The 12,169-nt window shown below is 46.8% G+C and overlaps 1 protein-coding gene across 1 annotated transcript in view; it reads left to right on the plus strand.

Annotated features, from left to right (window-relative positions):
• The window catches only part of GNB3 (G protein subunit beta 3), a 31,067-nt gene that overhangs the window by 12,928 nt on the left and 5,970 nt on the right, over positions 1–12,169 (plus strand). Inside the window, exons 2-7 of the mRNA XM_081176855.1 lie at positions 5,143–5,244; positions 6,123–6,161; positions 7,707–7,813; positions 8,878–8,941; positions 9,938–10,100; positions 11,037–11,103. Of these exons, the coding sequence (XP_081032981.1) occupies positions 5,188–5,244; positions 6,123–6,161; positions 7,707–7,813; positions 8,878–8,941; positions 9,938–10,100; positions 11,037–11,103 (497 nt within the window). The 5' untranslated portion in view covers positions 5,143–5,187. The remainder of the gene's footprint in view (positions 1–5,142; positions 5,245–6,122; positions 6,162–7,706; positions 7,814–8,877; positions 8,942–9,937; positions 10,101–11,036; positions 11,104–12,169) is intronic.

The following is a 12,169-nucleotide window of genomic DNA, read 5'->3' on the forward strand; positions in this document are numbered from 1 at the left end:
ATGAACGGCAGTTTGCCATTTCAACAAAGATGGGGATAGAGAAAAATTGGGGCATCTCTGTGAAGCAGAGATCTGCTGCCTATTTGCCACTGCTGTGCTTGCATATTCGCAAATGAAGTCAACGTTGCGACAACACTCTGAAATCTCCAGTGCCATCTCCCATCCAAAGAAAATGAAGCCACTGTAGGTAGCTCTGCCCTTGAAACCTCTCTCCATGTTTGCTTGGGGAACACAGATGGCACTAGCAGTTCTCCAAAGCAAGGAAGAAGGAAAGAAATGCTTGGGGACATTTCTGAACTGGCAAAGGTCTGTGCACTGATTCCTCCCTGAACCAGCCACTCCCTGAAACACTCAAATAATATATTCCTACCACCAAACAGTCTTACCTGGGATCATCAGGCGAGATGCAAAACATCCAGAGAACATCCTGAAACCTGAAACTCTCACTGTGGCCCATCGCAGAACAGGTGTGAGTGGAGTCTGAAGATGGAGTGATGCTGGTGGAGAGAGAGGAGTCAGTGATGAATGAGCCTCCTCTAAACCCTTGTTGCCATACATTCAGACCATTTTCACATGACACTCTCCTGGCCTCTTAAGGGCATGCAGGGTCTTTGGATCTTTAGCCTCTTTGCCATCCTGTTATCCCATGTTAACGTTCCAACCAGCTTCATTAATGTGTAATCCCAAAAATTTGGGTCCCCTACAAACTGACACCAAAGTTTTGGCACTGGATTTGGATTTGATATCCCGCTTTATCACTACCCAAAGGAGTCTCAAAGCGGCTAACATTCTCCTTTCCCTTCCTCCCCCACAACAAACACTCTGTGAGGTGAGTGGGGCTGAGAGACTTCAGAGAAGTGTGACTGGTCCAAGGTCACCCAGCAGCTGCATGTGGAGGAGCGGGGAAGTGAACCCGGTTCACCAGATTACGAGACTACCGCTCTGAACCACTACACCACACTGGAAAATGTTGGGGGGTTTTTTTGGGGTGGGACCTATGGCCCCCAGTTTGAGTATTAATAACTCAGTTTGGGAGGGCAGCACAAAATTTGGGGTTCATGGCACAACACGAGCACAAATCTTTGGCATCAAGTTGGAGGGGATCGGACAATGTTGGATTGGGGGAGGTGTTAACTTGCAAGCCTGATTTCCTGTATGAACTGCTCAGTTTTGGAGTGGCACAAAACAAGGGGTTCAAGGTACAAAACAGCACAAAATCATTGCAAAAAAAAATGGCACTGGTTTGGAGTTAATTGGACAATGGTTTGGGGGGATACTTACGGCCTCTGGTTTGAGTATCAATCACTCAGGACAATATGTGGAATTTGCAACACAAAATGAAGACAAAACCTTGGCATCAGTTTGAAAAGTTACACGTTAAGCTGTTCCAGCCCCTTACCTCAATCCCATAGTTGACGTTGTTTTAAATCCTGTGCATACAGCTTCAGCCTCCAATAGATTTATCCCATTGGATTCATTCATTTAATAACATTCAAAATGACCAGAAACGACATAATGTACCTAATTAATCAGACAGCCCTATTTTAAAATGCCAATGATTTTTACTAGAAATTCTTACAATAATTGCAGGTGGCTTTCCCCTTTCGGAACCCCTCTTCTAAGATGTGGTCCGCTATGACGTATGCATGTGCCATCGAAAAAACAGGAAAAGCTGCCTTTTTCATAAAAAAAACACTATCCAATCATGTGCATTCAAAACTCTTCAGTTCCACCGTTCAGCCTAAAAAGGACAGCTTGCAACAATGGTACCGTACACGTTAAGCAAACAGTACAAATCCAATTATATAGAGAAAGAGCATAAAACCCACAAGACGGGCCAGGATAAAAACAACCAAAACAGCAGATTGGACCAATTAATTCATCCTTCAAAACTCATCTGATGAATCAGTTAGCATTTCTTTCTAACTGGGTGACGTCCCTAGCCGGGCAGCACAGCGGAGGGGTGTTTGCCAAGTCAACACACAGGAACTGAGCTGGGAGAAGCACCCTGAGTGAGGCAGCGTCTACAAGTCCTAGCAGCTACCTAGGGCGCTGCCGAATTTCCTCTCTCAGCACTGCCACCTGTTGCTCCTGCTTAGTAGCAGCACAGCAGAAAATAGGATGGCTGGCTTGATGTGATGAAAGAGAGACCAAGGCTGCGTACGCACTGTGCTGAGGTCCAGCGCCGAGGGCCTTCTGGCGGTTCCCTCATTGCGAGAAGCAAAGCTACAGGGAACCAGGCAGAGGGCCTTCTCGGTAGTGGCACCCGCCCTGTGGAACGCCCTCCCATCAGATGTCAAAGCGATAAACAACTACCTGACATTCAGAAGACATCTTAAGGCAGCCCTGTTCAGGGAAGTTTTTAATGTGTGACATTTTAGTGTATTTTTGGTTTCTGTGGAAGCCACCCAGAGTGTATAGGATGGGTGGCAACCCTACTGGGAACTGTAGTTTATCCCTCACAGGGGCGCAATCCCCAACGACCTTAACAAGCTACGCTTCCCAGGGTTATTGGGGGGGAGTCGTGTGCTTTTTAATGTAGAGTCTGCTGCTACTCATTTACTCTTGTTAATTGTTTTCCTAACGCAATTACAATACAAAGGTCCGTATAGTAAAAGCTATGGTTTTCCCAGTAGTGATGTATGGAAGTGAGAGCTGGACCATCAAGAAGACTGATCGCCAAAGAATGGATGCTTTTGAATTCTGGTGCTGGAGGAGACTCTTGAGGGTCCCATGGACTGCAAGAAGATCCAACCTCTCCATTCTGAAGGAAATCAGCCCTGAGTGCTCACTGGAAGGACAGATCCTGAAGCTGAGACTCCAAGACTTTGGCCACCTCATGAGAAGAGAAGACTCCCTGGAAAAGACCCTGATGTTGGGAAAGATGGAGGGCACAAGGAGAAGGAGACGACAGAGGACGAGATGGTGGGACAGTGTTCTCAAAGCTACCAGCATGAGTTTGACCAAACTGCGGGAGGCAGTGGAAAACAGGAGTGCCTGGCGTGCTCTGGTTCAGGGGGTCACGAAAAGTCAGACACAACTAAACAACTAAACAACAACAAAACGCAATTTTAAATCTTGGAATCGTAACGTTGCGCTTTATTCATTTGCTGTAACCCACCTCAGGAGGATATGATATCCCCTAAAGAGCTGGCTAGAAATCCATTAAATAATGTCCATCAAAGACCACGACCAGAATTGGCTGAAAGGGGTGGAAGGGAATTAGATGCATCACTAATACCAAAAAGGAGGTTAGTGGGATGGGTGAGGAGAGAAGCTTATTGAAGTGAAGGCAGCCCTATATTTAATGTTTTTAATGTCTGATATTTTTCATGTTTTTACTATTCTGCTGGGAGCTGCCAGGGTGGCTGGGGAAACCCAGCCAGATGGGCGGGGTATAATTATTGTTGTTGTTGTTGTTGTTGTTCACAGGATAATTTTCACGTTCTGTCTGGAGTGCCCCAGCCTTCTGGGTTTGGCTAATTTAAAGGAAAAAGAAAATGGGTTTTTAATACAGAAATCAGCCACACTTGACACTGAACTCCAAGGCCACACACTTGCAAACCGTTTCCAAGCATTCCTCTCCAGCGCAATTCATTTCTGCAAAACATGCAAGGGGCACATGCGCAGGAGAGAATTGGAAGGGGAAGGGTCATGGGCCTTGCCTCACCCATGAGGCAAGGTGATGCATCTGCCTCAGGCTGCAGGATACACCGGGGCAGCAGATCCCAATGTAGATCTTTCTTCCCCTCCTTGTTCCTGACGTAGATCTTCATTCAACCCTTCTTCCCTGGTGGAGAAGGGAGGGGGCCATCTGGTGCTTTGCCTCAGGGCCAAAACATCTCAGGCCAGCCCTGCATGGATTCAGCGCTAGGGTTGCCAAAAGACCAGAAGTTTGATCTGCAAAAATGAGCAGGTGGAGGTTTTTTTTTTTGGGGGGGGGGGTTGCAGCATGGACATTATTGCTTCCCTCAGATGTTGTTCAAGACATAGAAGCACCAGGCAGTAGTAAGCGGTCAAACTTACAGCAGGGGAAATTCAGGTAGGGGGGAAAGCAGAAGTGGATGGCATCTCCACCCCATGCTTTTAAAGCACACTGAGCACAAATTTAAAGCACATGACTTCTCCCAAAGGCTCCTGGGAACTGCGGTTTCCCCTTCACAGAGCTCCCAATTCCTAGCACCCTTTACAAACTACTGTTTCCAGGATTCTTTGGGGGAAATCATGTGCTTTTAATGTATAGTGTGGATCAGCTCAAAGCATAGCTGTCAAGCATCCCTTATTTGGCGGGACAGTCCCTTATCGCAGGGCCATGTCCCGCTGCTGTCCCTTATTGATGATGTCCCTTAAATAAGCTACTGAAGATAATGGGGCCCTTTCTATGTCCGGCTGTGCTTTGTCAACAACAAATTGTTGCTGTTTTTTTCTGTTGAATATATTCTATATGGTAATTTATAGGACCTAATAGGTATCTAAAGCCATTTGCACACAACAAAATATGTATTTTATCAAAGTAATTGTTGATCCCTTATTTTGGCTGCTGACCCCTTATTTTCGAGGCTGCTGGTCCCTTATTTTCAAATCTGTAAGTTGACAGCTATGGCTCAAAGGCTGAAGAGACTGGGCGAAGTTGTGGAGACGTGGCGTGACACAGGACTTGTGGTTTTTGGAGTCCACAGGACGGGCCACACATTTCGTAGCCTGTTTGGAATCTAAGTATCTTGGGTGGACAATTCAATGTTTTATTAAAGTGGATTTATTTAACTGTGCTTTCTATTTTAGGGGCTATAACTTTTACAAATGGCAAACAGAACAAGATAGACTGTAAAAACACATGGTTGAATAACACATTTATTTTACACGTACACACACACACACACCTCGCTCTTGCTCATGGATTTTTCCTAGTGAGCTTTCCCCATCAATCTGTGGCAACAGAGCGATGTGGTAAAAGTCGCTGCTTTGCTTTTGGGCTGGCCCAAAATTTGCAGAACATTTTGCTTTGTAGGGGAAATTGCAGAGTAACACACTCCTGCAAACGGCATTCAAGCAACTCTTGAGATCTGGATGAACAGGAGGTGCTGGAGGAGACATGAACGAGTTGGGATGTGGCCACCTCAACCTCTCTTTTCATTTCTGCAGGACCCAGGTGACCCCGAGTGGGAGGCCCAAAGCTAGCCTGTCAAGATGGGTGAAATAGAGCAGATGAAGCAAGAAGCTGAGCAGCTGAAGAAGCAGATTGAGGTAATGTGGGGTGGGGGGCAGGGAGCGTAAGCCAGGATGAGAACCTAGCCCCCTCCAGACGTTCTTGGCCTCCATGGTCAATGGTCAGGGATGGTAGGAACCGTGGTCCAAAAAACATCTAAAGCAGTGTTTCCCAAACTTGGGTCTCCATCTATTTTTTGGACTACAACTCCCATCATCCCTAGCTAATAAGAAGACCAGTGGTCAGGGATGATGGGAATTGTAGTCCAAAAAATAGATGGAGACCCAAGTTTGGGAAACACTGATCCAGAAGGCCAGAGGTTCTCCATCTATGGTGTGAGGGCCAGGCTATGAATCAGGAAGACCCTAGTCCCAATCTTCCTTGCCATTTACAATAAATAAATCAGATGAGAGAATCTTTCACATAAATGCAACCCCACCTTCAGGAAAGCGCCACCTACAGGAAATTCCCCCTGAACATCAATTCCGCCTTTGAAATCCCAGTAATGTCTGGAAAAATCCAGACACACTGCAGCCCTGTTGTAGACACAGACCTTCTTTGTATAAATGCAGTGATATTTGGTATGAATTTACGCATAACATATTAGGTTATTGATAATTATATGTGTATTAGGATAATAAGAATAAACACGTCTGTATATTAAACGTATGGTCATGTAACAGTATTTTTTTAATATTCTTTTACTCTCCCTTTTTTCTCCTGTTTTTTCTCAATCTTTTTATAAATGAAATTCTTCTTCTTCTTCTTCTATTATTATTATTATTATTATTATTATTATTATTATTATTATCCAAGGCCAGGTAATCTGAGACACCCAGCTTCCACAAAGATACAGATCTCCAGGCCTACTCCCTCTTTTTGCCTGCAATTTCACTCCATCTCTCCTTTGTTGCAGGATGCCCGAAAAGCTTGTGCGGACACTACGCTTGCACAGGTAGGAAGCGCTGATATTAAATCACTGTGTCTGGGCAGAATTTGTCTAAGGGGAAGAATCCATCAGGGCTCCGAAGAGAGGAGTGGAGTTTCCCATAATCACCTGTGGCCAGGGCCGGCCCATCCATTAGGGCAAAGAAGAGAGGAAGCAGTCGCCTCAGGCAGCAGATGATGGGGGGGGGTATAAGGAGTAGCAGTGACTAGGCATTGGAGTATAGAGTCACACAGCCTGTACTGTACAACCAAAGGCGGCCTCCAGTCCTCAAGTGCAGTGAGGTGTGCTGGTCCTGGGGGCTAACCGAGAGGTGATGTCCGAGTCCAGTCCGAGGTTGATGGTGCACAATGAAGGCTGTCCATAGAAGTTGAAGCTGGGTGCAGGGCAGGGAGTCGGGTGAGGTCAGGAGCTCTGGCAGGGAAGCAGGGCAGGGATCAGGCTGGAACTGACAACCGATGTTGCTCCTGCAACTTGGGACTGGGGCGGGCTGGCTTTTATCTCCCCCGAGGCATAGAGCAGCCCCGATCCTCAGGTGCCTCGCCTCTCCTGGCCTGGAGGCGAGCACTCCTCCTGCGGGAACTTAGTTCCCTCTGCCTCTCTGCCCTGAGCCTCTGCAGCTCAGGAGAGGCCGGAGGGTTACTGGACCCAGAGGCAACCTCACCTTCCCCTGACGGGGCTGAGAGTGGAGCACCTGCAGCCAATGGGTCCTCCATCACCTCAGGAGCCAGAGCAGGCTCAGCTGGTGCCTGCACCTGAGGATCCAGCACAGGTGAGGACCCTTCAGGCTCAAGCACCAGCCCCGGGTCAGCTGGTCCTGGAGGCGGGGACTCCTGTGCAGGCTGGGATCCCTCAGGTTCAGCATTCGAATCCGATTCCCAGGCCATCACATGAGGGATGCTGATTAACTTTCATTTACTCAGCGGCAAGAAGAGGAAAAAGGAATAAAGATTGTTCACACAAAGAGTTCCTTCCTCTCTTTAATCTTTATTGTCAACCAGAAATCAGACTTTTCACTCTGCCTTAGCCAGTTTCCCCTCTCTTCTTCGAGACTCTTACAAGCTTCCCGATCGTAAATTTTCACCAGTAGACAGAGAAATATCTTAAGTTACAATTCTTCTGGTGCCAAAAATGTTTTAAGAAAGAGAGGGTGCAGATCTTCTGACCACAAATGGTTCTTTGAGTGAGATGTCAGTTCCTCGACTCGCCAGCTCATTTTAGCTCCCATCTGAGCCCCCCAGCAGAAAACAGCTTTGATCAGAGCATTTGAGGTTATTCCCTCGATCACTCTTTATCTCAGAGTGCCTGGTTGTCAGACATTCAGTCTGATTACCATCAATCACCAGGTAATTATCTCCTGTCATCAGAGAGCTGAGACTGTCAACCCACCATTCCTTCCGCCAGAAGTCCCCTGTTTAAGGTGGTTTGTGTACATGGAAGGAGAGATGAACTAATACAATGCAGTCATGACAGTGTGCATTCATACCCGCATTGTCCCTCCTTCCGCCATACACCTTTGATGGCAGGGGCTGAATCTTCCTCCTTTCTCTGCAGCTTGTGTCCGGGCTGGAAGTGGTTGGGCGCATTCAGATGCGTACACGGAGGACTCTGCGTGGACACCTGGCTAAGATCTATGCTTGTCACTGGTCCACAGATTCCAAGTAAGTGACGCAAAAGGATTGCGCCTGCTTCCCCTTGTTGCACCCTGTGCCAGAAGCTCCTTCCCTCAGGTGCCCAGGAAGATCTATGCTGGGAATGGGTGGGAGAATCAAATCAGCCTTATAATGGTTGAAGTGGGAATCAAGGGCCGTCATGTAAATTGTTGGTGTTGTATAATCATTGTGATGCTATTATGTGAGTCTAAGTTATAAGAGTGCCCTGTAGGCAGAGAAAGACAAACCCACCCTTCCACTACCCCTTAATTACTCAAGTGTAGTAATTACGTTGACATCAAAACGCCAGTCCATATCTCTCTTCCCCCCCCACCCCGGTCCTATTTAATCCAGGTATAACATTCTTGGGGGGACGCAATAATTAAAACAACAACACCTGTTGCCAGCCACCTGTTAGCAATATCTCAATAGACCATGAAAATTAAGTCCTCTTCTGGAAGTGCCCAATGTAGTAGAAAACACAAAAGTGCCCTTGAGAATATGGACTGAACCAGGAAGAAGAAGAAGCGGAAGAGGAGGAGGAGGAGGAGTTTGGACTTGATATCCTGCCTTTCACTCCCCTTAAGGAGTCTCAAAGCGGCTAACATTCTCATTTCCCTTCCTCCCCCACAACAAACACTCTGTGAGGTGAGTGGGGCTGAGAGACTTCAGAGAAGTGTGACTAGCCCAAGGTCACCCAGCAGCTGCAGGTGGAGGAGCGGAGATGCGAACCCAGTTCACCAGATTATGAGTCCACCACTCTTAACCACTATATCAGGCTTCCTCAACCTTGGCCATCCAGATGTTTTGAGACTACAATTCCCATCATCCCTGACCACTGGTCCTGCTAGCTAGGGATCATGGGAGTTGTAAGCCAAAAACATCTGGAGGGCCAAGGTTGAGGAAGCCTGCTGGCTCCCAGTTCCAGTTTGGTAGCCCTGAAGGTTTGGTAGCCCTGGGGAGAAAGGCAATGGCTTGAGATGAGGTAAGGAGGTGTACTCTGAAGGAGAGAGCCTTCAGGACCTTACCGGTCAAAGCAGCCAAGCTGACGCGCACGTGGTTCTCTCCCTTAGGCTCATGGTCAGTGCCTCACAAGACGGGAAACTTATTGTCTGGGACACATACACAACCAACAAGGTAAGGGATATTATCAGAAGGTACGAACCATCTAGCAGTCAGCAAGATCAGAAATGAAAAGATGACAATTTCCCCCAGAGCCACAAACATCTTGTTCCTGAGTTTGTTTTGCTGCATCTGAATTACGGCCTGTGTTTCTTTCAATGTTCCTAGCTACATCTGCTTGCATAATATTGCATAATAGAAACATAGAGTTGGAAGGGACCGGGGGGGGCGTTATCTAGCCCAAACCCCTGCAATGCAGGAATCTCAACTAAAGCACCCATGGCAGATGGTCATTAGGGCTGGGCGATATATATCAAAATATCGTCCAAAACCTGTTTGACGTCCATATTGGTATCATAATTTTTGACCTGTCAAAATGTCACGAATCATGGTGTGTGTGTGTGTGTGTGTGTGTGTGTGTGTGTGTGTGTGTGTGTGATGCAAAAATCAAAATGTGGGCAAAACCATGAATCCAGCCAAGGCCTCTGCATAGCTCCATCCTTGTTTCAGACATCATGATAAATCATTATAGTGTGATGTTTAGCTGGTTATATATTGTGATGTTGAAAACCAGATACAGTATTAAAGGTAAAGGTAAAGGGAGCCCTGACCATTAGGTCCAGTCGTGGCCGACTCTGGGGTTGCGGTGCTCATCTCGCTTTATTGGCCGAGGGAGCCAGCGAACAGCTTCCGGGTCATGTGGCCAGCATGACTAAGCCGCTTCTGGCGAACCAGAGCAGCGCACAGAAACGCTGTTTACCTTCCCACCGGAGTGGTACCTATTTATCTACTTGCACTTTGACGTGCTTTCAAACTGCTAGGTTGGCAGGAGCAGGGAGCGAGCAATGGGAGCTCACCCCGTCACGGGGATTCGAGCCGCCGACCTTCTGATCGGCAAGCCCTAGGCTCTGTGCTTTAACCCACAGCGCCACCCGCATCCCAAAGTATTGCCCAGCCCTAAATTGGCCATCCAACCTTACTTTGGATTTCTACCCTGTCCTCTGATCCCAGGTTCATGCCATCCCTCTACGCTCCTCCTGGGTCATGACCTGTGCCTACGCCCCATCAGGGAATTTTGTGGCCTGCGGAGGTCTCGACAACATGTGCTCCATCTACAACCTCAAGAGCCGCGAAGGGAATGTGAAAGTGAGCCGGGAGCTCTCAGCCCATACAGGTGATCTTTCTGCCAGGACTTTGCACCTTCTGTCCTCCCACAGAATCACAGGAAACACGCAGGAAGCGGCACCAAGTGCCAAATTCAACTTCCTGGAACTCCCAGCTTGACACAAGATGCTGCCTTGTTCCAAGTTACAGCATTGGCCGAATCCGCTCTCTGCACTGTCTGGCAGCTGCTCTCCTGGGTTTCATGCAGGATTCCTGGGGAGATGGAGAAGTTTCTAGCCCTGTGATTGTGAAGATGTGCTTACAAGTCTGGGGGTAACATGAGGAGCCCAAGGGGTTGCTGAATACGACTCCCAGTGGTAACCCTGTGTAGATCCTTGTTCCTCTCTACAAAGTGGGATAAATGATCGTTCTTATAGTAAAGGTAACGGTAAAGGGACCCCTGACCATTAGGTCCAGTCGTGGCCGACTCTGGGGTTGTGGCGCTCATCTCGCTTTATTGGCCGAGGCAGCCGGCGTACAGCTTCCGGGTCATGTGGCCAGCATGACTAAGCTGCTTCTGGCGAACCAGAGCAGCACACGGAAATGCCGTTTACCTTCCCACCACAGTGGTACCTATTTATCTACTTGCACTTTGAGGTGCTTTTGAACTGCTAGGTTGGCAGGAGTAGGGACCGAGCAACGGAAGCTCACCCCGTCGCTGGGATTCGAACCGCCGACCTTCTGATTGGCAAGTCCTAGGCTCTGTGGTTTAACCCACATCGCCATCCACGTCCCATGTTCTTATAGTACAAATTGCAAAACAATGCAAAATATTTTCCTTATTGGCCTTATTTATGTAGGTTGCCCAGTTCAGCTTTTCGTGGTCCAAAATGTTGATTTCAAAAAACTAATTACTTTTTTTAAGCAGAGAGTACGGACAGTGCCTGTAGTAACCTCTATCACCACAAACTTATGATATTCAGAGTCTGTTATCTCTTCCCTGCAGGTTATCTCTCCTGCTGTCGATTCCTAGATGACAACAACATTGTGACCAGCTCTGGGGACACCACATGGTGAGTGTATCTTATCTATCCATGTAGGAAGGGGAGAGAAAGAGAGTAGGAGAGAGATTGATGAAGGAATGACAAGTGCTTGAAGGAAAAAATTATTTCAGCCCCAGTATGTTTCAGAATAATCCTCCTTCAGGAACATTGTACAGTGGTGCCTCGCAAGACGAAAATAATTCGTTCCACGAGTCTTTTCATCTTGCGATGTTTTTCGTCTTGCGAAGCACGGTCCGTCACAACTGCGCCTCTTCAAGCGGCTTAAAAAAAAAAGTGCAAGACGTTTTCGTCTTGCGAAGCAAGCCCATAGGGAAATTCGTCTAGCGAAGCAACGCAAAACCGAAAAACCCTTTCGTCTAGCGAGTTTTTCGTCTTGCGAGGCATTCGTCTTGCGGGACACCACTGTATATATTAAACACACACAAACACACACACAGAGAGATAGCACTGGCACAGTATTATGTTTCATAATCTCATAATGCAGTAAATATGAAACAAAGTGATTAAATTACTTATTATAAAGGGTGGGTATAGTTTCACAATATACAAACAGAACAAAACAAAACAAAACAGTATAGGAAGAAACCATTAATAACCTTTATTACATTTCATGTGGCATACAAAAATCTCAAAACTATTTCCAGCAAAGCATCTAGATTTAGATTTCATTGTACCTTAGTACACCAGTACATGGTGAAAAAAATTCAATTTTTAAACAAAGCAGCCATAATTCCCCTTACCCTCTCTGACCTGAATCCTACTAGTCAGTTTAACTGTGCAGGCTATATCCCAAACTTTGGCCAGCCAGGAGATTTTATTCCAGCTGTAAACAATAATTATACAAACTGCACAAAATAAATAAAGGAACCTCTCCCTGTCACCTTTTGATATACCCAAAAGGAGTAGTCAGTGGATCTCTTGGTAAGCTTCATATGCACAAGTAAAACATTATGATTTAACGTGTGATATTTTACTGTATTTTTGGTTTTTATGGAAGCCGCCCAGAGTGGCTGGGGAGGCCCAGCCAGATGGGCGGGGTATAAATAATAAATTATTATTATATTATTATTATTAT

The sequence above is a fragment of the Podarcis bocagei genome, assembly GCF_964188305.1.
Source record: "Podarcis bocagei genome assembly, chromosome: 17".
NCBI classification, from domain to species: domain Eukaryota; kingdom Metazoa; phylum Chordata; class Lepidosauria; order Squamata; family Lacertidae; genus Podarcis; species Podarcis bocagei.